This window comes from Rhagoletis pomonella, unplaced genomic scaffold (genome assembly GCF_013731165.1).
Source record: "Rhagoletis pomonella isolate Grant_MI unplaced genomic scaffold, Rhpom_1.0 Rhpom_scaffold_00015, whole genome shotgun sequence".
Taxonomy (NCBI): Eukaryota; Metazoa; Arthropoda; class Insecta; order Diptera; family Tephritidae; genus Rhagoletis; species Rhagoletis pomonella.
Window position 1 is genome coordinate 416,975 of NW_023458569.1, and position 18,167 is coordinate 435,141.

The 18,167-nt window shown below is 35.1% G+C and overlaps 2 protein-coding genes across 3 annotated transcripts in view; both read left to right on the forward strand.

Moving 5' to 3' along the window:
* Positions 1-1,889: 1,889 nt before the first annotated feature.
* LOC118749364 overlaps positions 1,890-18,167 on the forward strand; it is a 910,564-nt gene continuing 894,286 nt past the window's right edge. For both annotated transcript variants that reach the window (XM_036484158.1, XM_036484159.1), the window contains exon 1: positions 1,890-2,030. In XM_036484158.1, coding sequence (XP_036340051.1) covers positions 1,922-2,030 — 109 coding nt within the window. In that variant the 5' untranslated portion in view covers positions 1,890-1,921. The remainder of the gene's footprint in view (positions 2,031-18,167) is intronic.
* Positions 9,986-10,702, forward strand: LOC118749367. The gene is made up of 2 exons (XM_036484163.1): positions 9,986-10,278; positions 10,343-10,702. Exons 1-2 carry the CDS (start codon positions 9,999-10,001, stop codon positions 10,657-10,659), a joined length of 597 nt encoding a protein of 198 aa, XP_036340056.1. The 5' UTR covers positions 9,986-9,998; the 3' UTR covers positions 10,660-10,702.

Here is an 18,167-nt window from a genome sequence, read left to right on the forward strand (position 1 = left end):
AGTCAGATTTTCTGCAGGGTATGTACCCTTACTTATACATACTCAGATTTGAACAGTCAAACATCCCAGCCAGCAGAGAAACGTACTTTTTGCCGAAAGTGCAGTTTTCGTGCATTTTTCTTATCCGGAACGTTCAGAAAACGATTTCCATATTTGTTCATTTTTCGTATCCGAAAAATGTCATCATCTTATTTCAAAACAATAATTTTAAAATATTTGTTCAAACTGAGCATTTGAAAACATGTATACGTATTCGCCAGTAGCTGAGTGTGCAGAGAAGTGTCCTACTATTTGTTAGCTTTCAGGAGGTCCCAGGTTCGAATTTCGTCAGAAACAACACATTAAAATTATTTATTCAAATTGAAATGATTTCTGAATCTTAAAATTGTTTTTTGTTTGGTTTCCTGTAACTATGAAAAAGTTTCTGTGAAGTTCATAATGAAATCGTTTTAGACGAAAAATTGAATTAGACAAATTTCAGGAAAAGAGCCGAAAGCGCATCCGTTTTACAACCATTTTCGATAGTTTTCCGCACACGTTTCGGATGAATACTTTAGTGGGAGAATTGATCTGAAAAACGTTCGAAAACGGAATCGGAAAACGGATGAAACATCAGGTTTTTATACGAAATTGTTTCCATTTTCGGATACGATTCGGGATATTTTGCTGGCTGGGATGATTCAATAATGCAAGGTTAGATAATTATTGACATCCACGGTTTGACACTCCCTTACAAAAGGTTGCATTTACGAAGGACAGAGAAAGGGGAAGAATGCAATCCCTTGTTGCGAAAATGGTAGTAGAAAAGTACGCAAAGTAGGCAATTAGTAGTGAAATTCCTTTTGTAAATTCTAATGTATTTGCAGAAAATTTGGCATTTTAAACGAAATATTAATATATCTACGTGAATTACGTAATTCATGTGCTATTTAGCTGTATAAAAACTGCAAAAGGACTCAAAATTGAAATAAAACGACTATGAGATTTATGTAAACATCCAATTTAAAAATATGTTATGTTTTCATCAGCTAAATGTGCTTCATATTCATATAAAAATAAACGTATTGCACAAAAGCATATACTTCTATTTCGCAGCAAAGCTACACTTTTTCAAGTAAATTTGCAAAGAAGCAACACGGTGCCACTGTTAAGGGAGCGGTGCGAGAGAGAGACAACTGTCAGTTTATCGAACCTTTATTGAATCATGGAGTCAAATAAATTTTTTTATGAAAATATTATTTTTAAATACGAACATTTTTAAACGATAACCAAATATAAAGTATGCATTTTTATTATGCATTATTTCCCTTAGTGTACGTACATTAGAAAGACTTAAAGAAATTCCAAGTTAACGCTAGTAACACGCGGTAGCATTAAGTAAAATCAATTTTCTCGAAAAAATTACGTGATGGAATTTTGGCATTATTTTTTCGTAGCCTACTACATACCTAATACCTACCACCAATCGCAACCAAAAATAAACGAAGCATCAATTTTGTTTCTGATGCGCTGATTACTATAGCGATGCGTTTCAATAAATTTTCGGATAAGCACTCTGTTACATGAACGCCCATACTATCTTTTCTTTTACATATGCGACAGAGTTGCATTAGCTTCAGTTTACAAAGATTATTCAATTAAATCGTTGGGGAAATTTATCAGAAATGTGTCAACGAGTGTCCATACAAATATTGACAGTTAATTTACAAAGTTTACACAATTATACGTTTATACGGTTTATAATGCTTTTATAAGGATTGATGAATACCCTTAATTTTTTTAATAAGTACTTAAAGTTTTGTAATAAGCACTTATGTATTTACTTCTCTATTTCCCAAAGAGTTTGTTTAATTTATTTGGTGTTCAATGAAAATTATTTATAATTTCTTTGCAGCTCCAAAATTCCAGTGATGCCGTCGTGATGTTGAGCAATGTAAACATGCAGTCCACGGGTCGTTTTCGTTGCGAAGTTTCCGGTGAAGCGCCATCTTTCCAGACTGTCACCGAACATGGTGATATGGTTGTGGTCTGTAAGTGCAAAGCAAATTGAAAGTTTTATGAATACATTGAACTAAGTGCATAAAAAAATTAGCCGCAATCAAAACATTATAAAATACAAGTGTACCTTTGCAATCCGAAGATTTTCGCGATTGGTAATTTGCACTGGTGGCAATAATAGAAACTCCCTTTATTGACCTGGTTTGGCTGTAATTATTTTATTTATTTAATATTTAATATTTTGTATAAATGAGTAGCTCATTATGCATATAAGAGCAAAGACAGACGGCAACGTTGATCCGGATTAACGGCGCAATTGATCTGATAAAAATTGTGCCTTGACAGATGGCAGTAATGCGGATTTACGAGCCGCGAGGTCGTAGGTTCGAGTCCCATGGCCAGTAGAATATTCATTTAATATCTTTTTATTCATTCAATTATAGCTTCTATATTTTTTTGACGTTGTTTTTGACTTTTTAGTCAAAATAAACTCTAAAAATTCGAATTAATTAAAATTAATATAAAAAATGTGAAATATAATAAAACAGACGAAAAGGAAATAAGGTAAAATTAAATATATAAATCAAATAAAATTAAACAAAATAAAAGAAATAATAAAAACCAAATTTTTTGGCAACCTCCTCCTTCCTCCAACCGAGGATCGAACCTGGGACCTTCAGGCTTGTAATACGAAGTAGAGCTGTTAAACTATCGATAATCATCATCCCATTCGATGTTTCGTATAGTTTGCATATAAACTATCGATAGTATCGGATAATTTTAAAATACATTTACGAAGCTATTTATATAAAATTTTTAGTGAAGAAGAACCTAATTGTTATACATATAGCGATTTTCAGTATCTTTGTCCTTTTTCTTCGAGTTTTAAAATATTTTAAACCGATAATATAAAAACCCAAAATTCCCGAATCGTAGAAAAGCAAATCGCTTGTAAAAAAAGATATTCAAACTGGTTTTTTTAAATTTAATTACACCCGATTTACATGATCCAAGTACTTTAAAGCTATTCTGGTTCATTCTCTTTTGTGTTTTCTATTTGCCTTTGCTCGCTTAAATTTTGTTAAATTCCAGTTTTTGCTTCTTTAGTTGAGAAACAACGAAAATGTCAAAAGCAAAGGAAGAACCTTGAAACCACTTGACGGTACAGACGTATATGTACTCTTCCCTTTTCTTCCCAAGCAAGCAGAATTGAATTCAATACTTGAACCGTGTAAAACCCGGTAATAAGTAAAAAATAGTGATGTGTAAGCAAATCAATGTTGCCAAATTCACATTTTCAAAAATAAAAAACTGCATACTAAGTAGTACATATTTGGCGAAATGGCAACGTTACGAACAAAGTTGTATTAACGACCTATCGCAACTCCGGATTGCAAATATAAAATTTTTTAAAAATGCCGCGCGATAGAGGAAAAGAAAAGTTTTTACAATTATATTTCGAAGCAGCCGTTATCAGCTGTGCCAAATTTTGCGACAAACGCGACATTTACAACAACTTTACGAAGTTTCATGAATCCCACTAATATAATCAATTTATGTATTTTCTTAAACAAAGAAAATGTAAAACTAGCATGGACCTTTTGTCGGTAATGCAGTCACCGTGTTAATTCAAATAAGTTATTATTCAATTTAAATTGAATTCCTATCTGAATTAGTATGGTGACTGCATTACCGATATCCATGCTAGTTTTGCATATTCTCTGTATTCTACGCTCTCTGAGTTTTGGTCAGTGTTGTCATCGAAAATTCCCTTGATCCGATTTAAGTTTGGGAATTAACTCTAGGACTTAATCCGGATCAACTGCAGTTAATTCCCGAGATAATTCCAAATTAACGAGTTTATCCGGATCTACGCTGGCGTCTGCCTATGCTTTAACACCGTGCGACAGTAAATTTTACCCACAAAAAAATCAGTATGTATATTTGCGAAACCAAGGGTCAAATATAGTAAAATTGCGTTTTTAGTTGTTCTCTCTGACGTCAGGATCTTTTTAAAAAAAAATAGTCACTCAAGAAATTAATTAGAAAATTCAGTGAAACGTATATACATACACTTTTATTTCAACATAGATTGATTAAAAGAAAAATAATGATAAAAATAAAATATCTCACACAAACAGGGTTGAAATTTTGAAATTCCTGCCCGTATCTTGTTTGTAAGTGAAATATTAGTGACACTGTGCTACTATGATAGCACGGCCGAGTAATCGTAGTCAACTTATGTACAGTAGTCGAAAAAATAATAACCGCACCTAATTTTGACAAGTTTTAAAATATTATTGCTGTTGTTATTTAATTTTGGTTAGTTTTTTATAGTTCATTCTTTACCAACATCCGTATAAAAACAAGTTTAAAGGCAGTGGGAATTCGCCGGAATTTGGTGCAAATCGTATCCCAACTGTGTGTATACCCAAATATTTTTCTTTACACCAATCACCAAAAATAATTTGTTGAAATTTTTTCAATAAAATATTGCTGTATTGTACCAAGCTTTTGATTACAAAAAAAGTCAAATTTTTTTAAATTTGTATCAATAGCCCGGTATAAAAATGCACAAATGTGTACAAATGTATCAATCGAGTAACACTGCCTTAAAAATTTATGCAATTAAGAAAAGATTAAGCGAATTTTCGTAAAAATTTCGAGGTTTTAATTAGTTTGTAGCCGATTGAATTCTAGTGGAATAAAGTACAAGTTTCAAATGGCTAAAAAGTACGGTTGATTTTTTAGAATTTTTAAAAAAGTTCGAAATTTGTACGAAGGTCAGCTGAATTTTTTTAATATTGCACAAAGTTGGTAACTTGGATTTACACGGGTTTTGTTAAAGAAAAAAATAACTAAAATAATATGTTAAAACTTGCCAAAAAGTTATTCGGCTAAAATATTTTGACCACTGTATTTATTTTTTTTTATATATATTTTATTGGACATGCACATTGTACATAACAAGATTTAAAAATAAAGTTTTTTTGCCTTTTCCAAAGCTTATTTTGCCTTTTTCAAGTTTAAAATTCAAAAAAACTAATACTTTTTATCGGAGACGCTACATTTCGGGAGTGGTCAGAACACCTACAACCTAAAATTTATTAAAAGGGCATTTTCATTACCAGTTCGTCCTTGTGAACCCAAAAAATTTTAATCTTTAAATTCTACAGAATTTTTTCTTTCATGTTGGACCCATATTTATGAATTACTGAATTTTTATCTTTGAAATTATAAAGTCCCTTTAAAAGAGTAAAGTCCTTTTAAAAAGTACCGGTGGTTTGTTATAACATTTTTATAAGGTGCGTTCGACAAGTCAAAAATTTGTAATAGTTTATCCAAATCTTTACTGGATGGCGTTCGATAACGACAAAAAATTATCCAACACACAAAAATTGAGAGAGCAAGCGTTCATTTTGATGCAAGAGGAGCGTTCATTTTGTACTGGCAAAATTTTACTCGGCAAAAATTATCCAACACGAAAACATATGATCACAAAACATATGGTTGTAATTTTTGTAAACAAACAAAATTGCATTTTCCGAGTTTTAGTATTTATATGCTTTTTGGCTGCCTGCTATGTGACTTTATGATAGCACCAACTAGTTTTTACTTCTAGAAATGTTCCTGGCGAACATTGAACGTTCACTTTCCTTTTTTCGCTATGGAGGCAACATCAATTTCAGTTTGGTTACAAATAAAACTTAAACAAAGTCAGCTGGTGTGTCTTCTTCTTCCGGTTTTTGCAAGTAATGGCTAATTTTCTGTTCGTTTACTTTTTTATCTCATGGGGAGAGAATTTTCGCTTACTCTCTTGATTTTGATTGTTGGCTGGTGTTGGCTAATTTTGTTATCGAACGCAACTATAATCGGACGTCTTTAGTTAAGGTTTAAGCTTTATACATTCCAAATAATTTTTTTCGTTATTCGGAGTTTCTCTGGTGTTTTTTGTTGTTGCTTTGTTACATGATTTTCTGTTTCTATCCTAAATTATTTCAGTTGGTTTTACTTCCCTTGAAAAATTTCAAGTTTCACCCACCGTTACATCAGGCTTGTGTGAGGCACTGCCGTTGTCGTTCGTGCGATGGTGGTTGTTTTTCGTTGTCGCTCCTACTGTAGCACAGTGTTGCCACTTGAGCTTATTTTTAGGTACCAAATCAGTTTTCAAACTACCAAATTTTTGTTCATCATTAAAACGAAATTTCTTGAATTTACGGGGTTTTTAGCTACACATATTTACAGTATAATATTGTTTACGGTGTTGGTTAACCATTCATACCAATATTTAAGGTTAAAAAAAACAAATTCAGGCTTTTAAATAAAAGAATTAACGTATTGCGTAGAACACTTTTGTAAAAAATGTAAATACCTTTGAGAACAATTCAGTTCATATCAAAAAATTTTTATGTTTGAAAAAACAAAATCTGACATTTTATGTATTTCAATAAAAAATTAAAAATTTTTTTTCGATTTGCATACACTCACGCTTTGCAAATTGCCTATCAATATTATTTCTTTCAAGACGATAGGCAAATTTTCGCTAAATTTCAACAGCAGATCGATCATATTTTGGGAAGCCAGTTTTTGTTTGCAGAAAATTGTGTGCTTACTAAAATTTAGAAAAAACAAAGAAAACTTATACGTGTGAGCAAAGTGAAAGCAATGTTTTCAACGTGTAAACGCAAAGTAAATGAATAAATTTTAATGCTCAATTTGATTGACTTTTAAAAGCATATTTGCCTACCAAAAGCTTCGTCAAACCAACCAAACTACCAAAGGATAATGAAGCTACCAATTTTGGTCCAATTGGACCAACGCTGCTGTGGCAGCCGGTGTTGTTGTTACAGCCACGATGGCGGTCGTCCCGGAGCGGCTGCTGATGTGCGGTGGCAGCCGTTGCTCTTTCTTTGAATCGTAAATCTAGCTGGACGAAAGCAGTTAACCAAATACGCTTTGATGAATTTTTACACTAATTCTTATCTAGGGGGTTTTCGGGTCGCTGATTTTTACCAAAAATTCAAAATGGCGGATCCATTAATAATAATAATTATAGATTGTCGCTTACACATATGTTAGTGTTTGGCCGAGCTACTCCTCCGGATTGTGGCGTGCGCCTTGATGTTGTCACACAAAGCGGAGGGGCCTACAGATTTACGCCGACTCCGAACGGCGATTGTATTTTTATGAGAAGCTGTTTTTCATGGCAGAAATGCACTCGGAGTTTTGCCATTGCCTGCCGAGGGACGACCGCTGTTAAGAAAAACCTTTTTTTCTATATTTTTTGCGATGTTGCTTTGACCAGGGTTTGAACCCAGGCGTTGCGGAGTTTATCACAGCGGCCGAAAAAAAAATCGTTAGATATCTATGAACTTGGGTACCTGGGCGTTTTCTGAGTCTCTTATTACGAATCTAAAGTCATTTATGAAAACGGTAAGATGGCGGATCCAATAGACGGATACAAAAATAATAGATTTTTATGAATCTGGATACAAATCCAAGGTCATTTACCAAAAATCCAAAATGACGGCTCCAATGCGGGTGACGAAAAATTTTAGAAATCTCAACCCTTATGGCGTGAAATTTTTTTGTTCACATATTATTCTTATTACGAGCTATTTAAAGGTTGATAATGATTATATGTAATATATTTTGCATTATATTAAGATTATTATTTTGTATTAAACTCGTAATTATAATGACGAAATACATTTTTAAATAATTTCTGTGGAGTTTTGACAAAACAACCTAACCCGAGATCGGACAATTTTCCACTTTTTCAACCATATGTATAAGTTTTAAAAGCGCCTCTTTCTGTCTTATCAGCGTGTTTCTAGATAGTGTAGATCGGAAGATATAGAAGCCCCCAAATCAACCTATCTCGCAATTTTTACAAGCTGCTTTTGACAAAAGAACCCATATCGAAATATGCTGCAGGGCACAAAGGAAAATATCATAACATAATTTTGACAAAAGAACCTATTTGAATATGGGTTTCCAATAATTTTCTAAAATTATTTTGACAAAACAACCTATTTGCACTCACGTTCTTTTATCAAATGGATAAACGAAAAGAATACAATCCCTTCTAAAGTTAAGTTGTTTTAATAGCCATTTCATCATTAGCATTCACTGTGACAAAACAACCTATATTAACATGAGTGCTTTAGTGTAGTGGGAATTAACGAAATAAGAGGAACCTATATCAAACCAAGTGCTTTTGTCGTGTGCATGTGTAACAAATTAAGACGTTTTAAATGAAAATAAGTTGTTTCCTAATATAGAAAAACATAAACAATGCACAGAGGAAGACAAAAAACAAAGGTTCCATAGTTTTGGAGGAGCATTGACTCTCTCGCAAGTGAATACATTGACTACAAGAATCATAGATATACAAGATTACGACAATTATCAGCTGTTTTGAAGGTACCTACGTCACGGCTCCAAAGAGTTTGTCAATTTGTATGGAATTTTCAATGATTTTAGAATTTTTATACTTTCACTGCAAAAATACACCTTTGTTCAACTGCCGATACTTAACGAATCCAAGTAAGCCATTTGTGAAAACTCACACTATCAATGACAGATATGTCAGTTACGACAAAATGAATAGTACTCTCTTTCTGTTTTTTCATTCAAGTTGTGTTTAAATTAAATTAAATAAAATGTCCCACACAAGTGCCCAAGATATTGATGAAGAGATTGATATTGATGAAGATCCTTTCCATGAATCTGATTTTGATGACTCCGATTTTGTCCCGGAGACGGATTCCGATCTTAACACCACTACGCAGGAAATGGCTCCAGATATTGAATCCAATGTAAGTAATTGGGATTTCACCGAAATTGATGAAACCCAACTATTCGAACTTCCAACCACATCAGCAGTTAAAAATAAGAACAGGCGTAACAAAAACTTAGGAAAAGAATATGTGACCAATAAAAAGAAAATCGTCCCTGATAAAAAAAATGAAAGCACTTTCAATATGCAGAAGGTTGTGTAATACTCACCTAAATTTTGATTAGCAAGAGATGATTTTTAAACTGTACTGGAACTTGGGTGATTACAACAAACGACGGCAATATCTGTCCGGCTTAATTGATGTTGAATTTAAGAAAACGCATACAATTAATAACGTTGGAAATCGACAATATAACTATTTGTATAATTGTGAAATTAACGGTCAAAGGAGAAGAGTATGTAAGCAATGTTTTATGAAAATATATGCCGAAACTGCTCAAAGTATTAAAACTGTTACTAAGTGTAAAGTTAAAGAAAGCTCCGTTGAAATTGTTCAGTGCGATAAAAGAGGAAAAAATTTTCCAGAACTCAAACTGTCGACGGAAAAGTACCAGGAAGTTTTAGATCACATTAATAGTTTTCCAAAATATGTGAGCCATTACAGCCGTCGTCATACAAAACAACTATATCTTCAGTGTAATTTAAGCATGGCAGAATTATACAGATTATACACAAACAAATTTTCTCAACCTGTTTCGTTGTCAACATATCGAGAAATATTTCAGAAGCTGGACATTAAGTTTAAAAAGCCGCATATTGATGTATGCAACAAGTGTGAGACTTTAAGAATAGATATTAAAAATGCATTAACTGAGGATGAAATAGCAATGCTTAAATTAAAACAACAAAATCATCACGACGAGGCAGACATGGCATATGAATCTAAAAAACATGATAAAGAACTGTCTTCGAAGGACAAATCTATCAAAATGTATACTTTTGATCTGCAGCAATGTTTGCCAACACCACACTTAAATGCGGCAATGTTCTTCTACAAACGACCATTGTGGACATTTAATTTTACGATGCATGACGGAGCAACAAACAGAGCGAATTGTTATATATGGAATGAGACCTTTGCAAAGCGTGGAGCAAACGAGATTAGTTCCTGTATCTTCAATTACCGATACATGTGAAGCATGTTATTTTGTACAGCGACTCCTGTCCAGGGCAAAACCGAAATTCTTATATTTGCGCCATGTTTGAAAAGGTTTTAGAGGATCTTCAAACTATAGAAATAATTGATCACAAGTTTCTGGTTGTTGGACACACGCATATGGAATGTGACACGGTTCATTCCCAAATAGAAAAAAAGAAGAAAAAATTTGTGAATTCCATACATCACCCACATGACTGGGCTACTTTAATAGTAACTACAAATCACAAATACAATGCAATCGAGATGGTTCAAGATCAATACTTTGACTTCGGTAGCCTATTAAAGAACAAATACACGTTTAGAAATACTAATACATTAGGTGCGTGTAACACTACTTATGTTTATATATGTTTAGTCTAATTTTTATTTTTTGTTTTGTAAAGGTGACAAATTTGAATGGAAGCTAATACGTTGGATGCGATATGAGAAATCTAAGTCTGGAATTTTACAGTACAAGCTATCTTTACAGCCGGACGAGGACTTCAAGGAACTAGACATAACACAGCGGCGACGGAAAATAACAAATTTCGAATTAAAGAAATGTTATTCTGCTCCTTTGCCAATATCTTGTAATCAAAAACGTGATTTACATTCCGTTCTGCCATTTATAAATGCAGAGTTTCATAATTTTTACAATAACTTGCACGTTGAAGGTGAAGAACAATTGGAAGATGATTGGGATATTGACGAATATGATTAGCTGTAGAGTGAATTATTCTTTATTTCTTCTGAATTATAAAAATTAAAGCAATTTAATATAAATGTGAACTACAATATGAACTATTTCTTATTTGTATTTTTAATTCAATTTATTCCAACTTTTCTTTTTCATACCTAAAAATACATGTAATTGGTCTAATAGAAAGCATAACTTTTTGTAATATTCGTTTAAAATAAACTGAACTATATTTAAGAAAGTAACATATGTCACTGAATTTTTCTTATTTCGTTTTAATAAAAGCACTAGTCCCGACAAAAGTTGCGAATTATTTGTTACTTTTCAGTACGAAAAAAGACTTTATCTAGAGAAGGGTTGAATTTTCGATCAAAAATAATTTTGACAAAACAACACATCTCGGTTTTTGGACATTTTCTCGGCAACAGTTATATCTGGAAGAAAGATGCAAATTGGAAAATAAAGGTATTTAAATTCTCCACCATAAAAATAGGTTACATTTGATTAGATATGTTCTGGGACGATTCTGTGGCCATATAAAAGTGTTTTTTGGTCCTCGTGTAAAATTCAGTTTTTCGACATTGGTTGTTTTGTCAAAATTCCACAGATTTAATAGAAGAGATGATTCTCTAGTAAATACAGTGATGATTATAACTATGCGACAACCGTATATTGACAAGTTTTGACAATTTATTTTATTAATATTTCATTTTAATAATCTTTTTATAAAAATATAGTTTGTTCTTTAACAAAAAACGCATAAATCCAAGTTTACAACTTTGCGCAATATTAAAAAAAGAAAAAAACTTTCGTAATAATACCGATGTTTTTAATTAAATTTCTTAGAATGATTTTGAGTATGCAGTTTTGTAGCGCATTCAATTTTAGCACAACTAAGTGCAAGTTGGCGGCCGATGTGGGTGTAGTGGTTAGCAGTGCGCGCTACCACTCCGAAGGGCCTGGGTTCAAGCCCGGTTCAACCTAACATCAAAAAAATAAAAAATAAACCAAAAAGGTTTTTTCTATAGCGCTTTCCCCTCGGCAGGCAATGGCAAACCTCCGAGTGCATTTCTGCCATGAAAAACCGCTTCTCATAAAAATACAATTGCCGTTCGGAGTAAACTGTAGGTCCCTCCCCTTTGTGTGAATACATCAAGGCGGGCGCCACAAATCAAAGAATAAGCTCGGCCAAACCCTAATGTAAGTGAAAGCGCCAAGCTATTATTATTATTACTTATTTAGGCTTTCCGTTGATATTTTTTTGTTGAAGGTGTCGCCCATTTTCTTCATATAAAAAATCATCGAACCAAATGTAGCCGTTGTGGTGTGGTCTATTGTGTTATGTTGTTGTGCTGTGGTGTTTGTGTGGGACTGCTCAGGTGGACTGGGGTTAGCCGTGGAGGCTGCTCTGTTAGAGCAACAGGGGGCCACAAAAGACGTGGTCCACTGCCGATGTGTCCGTAGTCCCGAGCAGACTCTAAACGGGGTTAGATCGCCGAAACAACAGCCCTTGGTCGGGTAAAACCCGAGTCATTCCGGTACGTAGAGCCGGCTGTCTTGTTGTCATTGTCCATGCTTCTGCGCCATATACCAACACGGGCATGATGAGTGATTTATATAGTGTGGTTCGCGTACGTCGAGAGAGGACTTTGCTCTTGAATTGCCAACTTAGTCGAAAGTAGCACTTATTGGCAAGAGTGATTCTACGTTGGATTTCCATGCTAACATTATTACCGATGTTAATTACTACCGAATGCGCTGACCGTTTGTTTGATGACCGGACTTCGTGTTGTCCTTGTTGACCACCAGACCCATTTGCTATGCTTCCTTATCCAACTTGCAAAGGACAGAACAGACTTCGCGGTTCTTGTTACCGATAATGTCGACGTCAACGCGAGCGAGATAAGGGTGGTGGCCTAGCGTTTATCACGCACCACACAGTGCAGTGTCATCTTTTCGAAGCAGACACCGGTCACATGGATACCATCCTAGAATGTCAGAGTATTGCTATCCGGTCAGGCGATGTCAAGATCGAAATATTTAACGTATATATACCCCTGCCACCTGGCGGGATATCACCCTGAAATAGGTGCGCTCCTCAGAGGTGAAAACCGTATGGTAGTTGGTGACTTCAATGAGCATCACGATCTTTGGCATTCAAGCCTTTCAAACGATCGTAGGGGAACACAATTGGCTGAGCAGATAAACGATTCGACATTCTGCACAATGAACGGCGACGCACCTACCAGGATTATGAGCAGCTGCTGCAGCTCGCCAGACCTAACAATTGTCAGCGCGGATCTGATACACAGCGTATCATGGCGACCTATGCAGACAAAAGCATCAGACCATCTGCCCATAGTCACCTCGATTGATAAAACCGCCGACTTTGCTCCGCGGATCACCGGACCTATGCCAACTTTACCAAAGCTGACTGAAAAGGCTTCGCGTATGTTACTGAAAGCACCTTCACTGCTCTACCCGCACCAACCGACGTTTACGTAGGTGAGCGTAAATTTCGCAGGGTTGTCACTGCTGCTGCAGCCCGCCTTGTTCAAGCAGGATGTATTCCGGACCAGCGTCCAAATTTTCATTCAGAAGCGGCTGCCCTAGCCAATGAGCGTGACAACCTCGTATCAGGGATCTCAACTCGGAGATTCGGCAACTTGTGAGCGTACATAAGCGGAAAAAGACTTATAACTTCGCCTCTGGTGTGAGTAAACTTTTGGTCAACTGTGAGGTCATTGTCCAACCGACGAAGCGTGACGACAGACTTAAAATAAATTTTAGCGACCACGTTTAGTCGGACCCGGAGCGATGCGCGAGCTATTTTATCCGGCAGTTCATACTGCATCTTCCGGTGGATAAAGCCAAACGTCGAGTGACCAGAAGGCTGCACAAACTGCCAAAACCTAGCGCGCCACTTGTTTTCACCAGCGGTGAGGTAAGGGTAGCCATCGGGAAGGCGAAAGCCTCCAAAGCCATTGGACCCGCTGGAATTTGCATGTTGATGCTGAAAAATTTGGGTCCTGCGGGAGTGGACTATTTAACCAAGGTCCTTAAACTGTCAGTGGCCACTATCATCATTTCAGACATCTGGAAAATGTTTTGGAGTGGACTATTTAACCAAGGTCCTTAAACTGTCAGTGGCCACTATCATCATTTCAGACATCTGGAAAATTGGGAGAGTGGTCCCACTGCTTAAACCGGAGAAACCGTCAAACAAAGGAGAGTCCTGTCGCCCGATAACTCTCCTTTCCCCGGTAGGAAAGACACTAGAGATCCTTCTACTTCCGCACTATACAAATTACGTGACCCCAGCGGGGCATCAGCATGGGTTCCATAAAGTGCACTGCACAACAAGAGCACTTAACGCCATAAATACTCGTGGCCTTTGGACGTTTTTCCTATCCTGTTGACGTTTGGACGTTTTTTGTGTAAAAAATTAAGTTTTTTAACTTCCCAGTAATTTTTCTTTGTTAGTAAATCTTGCAGGAGGAACTGATTTTGAATTATTTTCTTAATAAATCTTTACAATCTTTGTGTTTTGCTGCAGCTGCTTCAAAAGATTTTTTTTTGGATTCTTGGACTAAGGATCCCGTGTTCAAAGGCTGGTTGTGTAAACACTTGAGGTTACGAGGCTTGCTGTAATGTTTGCAATTGCACATTAAAAGCCGATCTATTGCAACACGCACGCTCGCAAAAGCATCAAAATAGCTGTGCAGCATAAAACGTCAGAAAAAATTAAGCGACTTTTTTAAGACTACATTGAAAATGTAATGAACGCAAAAAAGACTGAAATATTGCTATGCTCCTTCCTAGCATTTTAATAAATCTTTTTTACTTACATATATTTAACTTTAAAAATCTTAACCACCTCCAAGCGGCCTCGAACCTGCGATTTCAGAACCAGAACACACACACACAGCCGGCATTTGTAAGAAAAGCAATTAATTGCGTTTTATTTTTGGCTTTGGCAATTCAAAGGCAGATGTCGCTGATCGCCTAAGTTCTTCGAAATTTTCGAATTGGTAGGCACATACTAGTTAATGAACTAGTATTTTTTCTAACTGGTTTGGCTTTTCACTGCAGGTTATATTTAAATTGAAATAATTATTCCTACTTACATTGATCTAACTTTAAAAATTTTAACTACCTCCAAGCGGCCTCGAACCTGCGATCTCAGAACCAGAACTAGTAGTCTTCACGTGACGCCACAGCCGAGATTTGTAAGAGAAGTAATTAATTGCGTTTTATTTTAGGCTTTGGCAATTCAAAGACAGATGTCGCTGAACGCTTAAGTTCTTCGAAAATGTCGAACTGGTAGGCACATACTAGTTTATGAACTAGTATTTTTTCTAACTGGTTTGGGTTTTCACTGCAGGGTTGTCTTTTATGTAATGACGAAGAAATTCAGCTGCGAGCATGTAGCCTGTTATACGAGTGCACAGATAGATGGTGCACGCCAAGGAGAGTGCGCGTCTTTTATAGCTTTCGCAGTTGTTTAAAATTTGATCACAAGCGTAATTTTGAACTACCCATTCTGAAATTTTCACAGGCTTTACTTAAGTATTTGAAGAACAGTTAAAAAAAAAATAAATCATTACTAAATTTGGAAAAAATAATTTGATTTGTTATTATTTTTTGATATCCATTTTTTTGTATTAAAAAATAATTGTATCGACTTCTCGTAATCCTCATATGAAAGCCAAGAAATATTCATAGATGGTACGATGATTCGATTTTTTTTTTTATTAAAATGCTTGTTTGCGCGGAAGCATATATTAACAAGTCCTTTTTTGGCATGCTTAAAGTTCAAAAAAATATACCGGAAAAATATATATCGGAAACTGTATGTGTCAAATGAAAATAAAAAAATACGTTTATCATATTTTTACCCAAAGAATGCAAAGAAAAATTATTTGAGGGAAAAAAATTTTAGTGTAAATTTTGCATGGATTGACCCATATATATACTACTCATACGATGTACGTAGTAGAAAAATTACACTGGTCTACAAATTTCAACTTTTTTTCTGCGAATAAGACGGGACCTGGTGTTTCTGAACGGATTTTTCGTGCTGAACACGAATCCGGGGTCAAAAATGTCCCATCACGTCACGTTTTCGAGAAAAAAGGGGTTGAAACCCCTAAAAACAGCGTTTTTGGCCATTTTCGAAAAATTATAGAGCTGAACCCTGACGTGGTACAAATTTTGCATATATCAGAAATTAAAGGCTAAACCGTGCCCTTTCGAATGAGCCCTATGCCGAATTGATCGCGTGCACCCTTAAAGCAGGGGGTGTATTTGTGTTTAGGGGTGCAGGAAAAATTGATCACAGAAAGAATTTAATCTTAAACGATCATAGAAAATTAATAATGCCAAGGTTTTAACTATATTAAAAGTCGCTGATTACGAATCTGCAGTTAGATTTTAAAAATTTAAGATGACGGGTCGAATATGGTGGATATAAAAATTGGACTCCTAGACACAAATACACCCCCTGATCTAAGGGTGCATGCGATTAACTCGGCATAGGGCTCATTCGAAAGGGCACGATTTAGCCTTTAATTTCTGACATATACAAAGTTTGTAGCACGTCAGGGTTCAGCTCTACAATTTTTCAAAAATGGCCAAAAACGCTGTTTTTAGGGGTTTCAACCCCTTTTTTCTCGAAAACGTGACGTGATGGGAAGTTTTGGACCCCAGATTCGTGTTCAGCACGAAAAATCCGTTCGGAAACACCAGGTCCCGTCTTATTCGCAAAACCCTTGTAGACCAGTGTTATTGTCAGATGCTCAATAAAGGGGGTGCTACAGCGCAAACGGCAATAAAGCAAATTTGTGTTATATCTAAATTGAAGGTTTTTTCATGGTATCTATATTTTATAGGTCCGCCAAAACCCCCAGAAATTGCAAATGGATATTAATATTGGAAGTCTCCTGAAGAGACTCACAGCTCAATCAAGTTAGCGGCGCTGAAATGAAAAAATGAAGAAAAAATTTGTTCGTATTATTGTGCTCATTGTGTGCTATTTTCGGCCACTTTTCGTTTTTTTGGGCTCCGACCATTTGGTAAATAATTAAGACTTTGCCAAGTTAACCGTAACTTAGCAAAACATTCATTCAATAAAGTCTTTTTACTACTTATCTGGGCTTATTTTTTGGGCTTTTTATGTGCTTTCACGCTATCTGGCCCACTTCTTAAACTTTGGTCGAACACGGATAAATATTATTGATGAATTACTTGCTCTTTTTGGGCTTTTTAGAGTCACCAAAATAATTATAGGAGCTCATCCAGTTTCCGAGATAATTAAGACTTTGCTGGGTTATCGTAACTTAGCAAAACATCCATCCAGTGAAGACTTTTTACTGCTTATCTGGGTTTATCTTTTGGGCTTTTTATGTGCTATGCAAATATTGCCCGTTGAACATTGAAAATCGCTAAAAATATTGCCCAGTAAACATTGAAATACTTTTTGTTTAACATTTTAAGTTTATGAACAACTGTCAAGTGTACTCATTGGGATGTTTAATAAACTCATACCCAAATTCATAAAAAATAAAGAACACTTTAACTGCTTTATAAATCGAAATTTTGTATGAAAATGTCACTTTATAGAGCTCTTTAAACCTAATTTATTTTTTTATGAATAAGGCCATCAGAGTTTAATTAACATTTTTTTGTTTACTTTTTCTTATTCACATTAAGGGCCGGTTACTCAATGTCTGGTTAACACTAATCTCCGGTTAAACATAGTTATTGACGTTACTGACTCCCTGTTGTATGCATGGAGTCGAAGATGTCGATAACGATGTTTAACCACAGATTAGTGTTAACCAGACATTGAGTAACCGGCCCTTAGCCTGTTCCCGTACTCAAGGATTTAGACAGAAAAAGTCCGAAGTAGCCGTGGTGCAGAATACCAACCGTTTAGACATAAAGAAACAAAAAACGTAGCTAAATAGAACTTTTCATGTTGATTTCAACCCTACCAAGATTATTTGGCGCAAATAAAAACTAGTGTTGGGCAGTATCGATACCAAAACTACTGAGAACTCGATTCTCAAAAGGAACGACAGCACCCAATTTTTAAAAGTATCGATACTGAGTACTCCAAAGAACTCATTACTCACAAAAGAACTCGAAAGTACTCAGTACTCAAAAAAGAATCTCAAAAGTACTCAGAACTTTAAAGAACTCGAAAGTACTCATTTTAAAAAATACCCTTTTCTAATAATCGCTTCCGTGTTCGACCAAAGTTTATAAAGTTGGTCGGCTACCGCGACGTCAAGCGATTTTTCAATGTTTACTGGGTGTAGGGTTTTAAAAAGGTATTTATTCTTAAATAAATTTAATTATTACAAGTTAACAAAATTAATTTTATTTTACGTTGTTAACAATTCGAGAAAAGTTTGAATAACAAAAATTTTCTATTTGATTGACGAACCACAAAAATCACATAAATCTAAAATTTCCAAAATAACAAAGTTGAAATGAACACAGTACAATAAAAGGTAATAACACAAATA

Excerpts from the sequence above, each read along its gene's own strand:
- LOC118749367 (XM_036484163.1), top strand. The coding sequence starts at position 9,999 with ATGTTTGAAAAGGTTTTAGAGGATCTTCAAACTATAGAAATAATTGAT. Across the intron at positions 10,279-10,342 it reads TAGAAATACTAATACATTAG|GTGACAAATTTGAATGGAAG; the intron begins GTGCGTGTAACA and ends TGTTTTGTAAAG.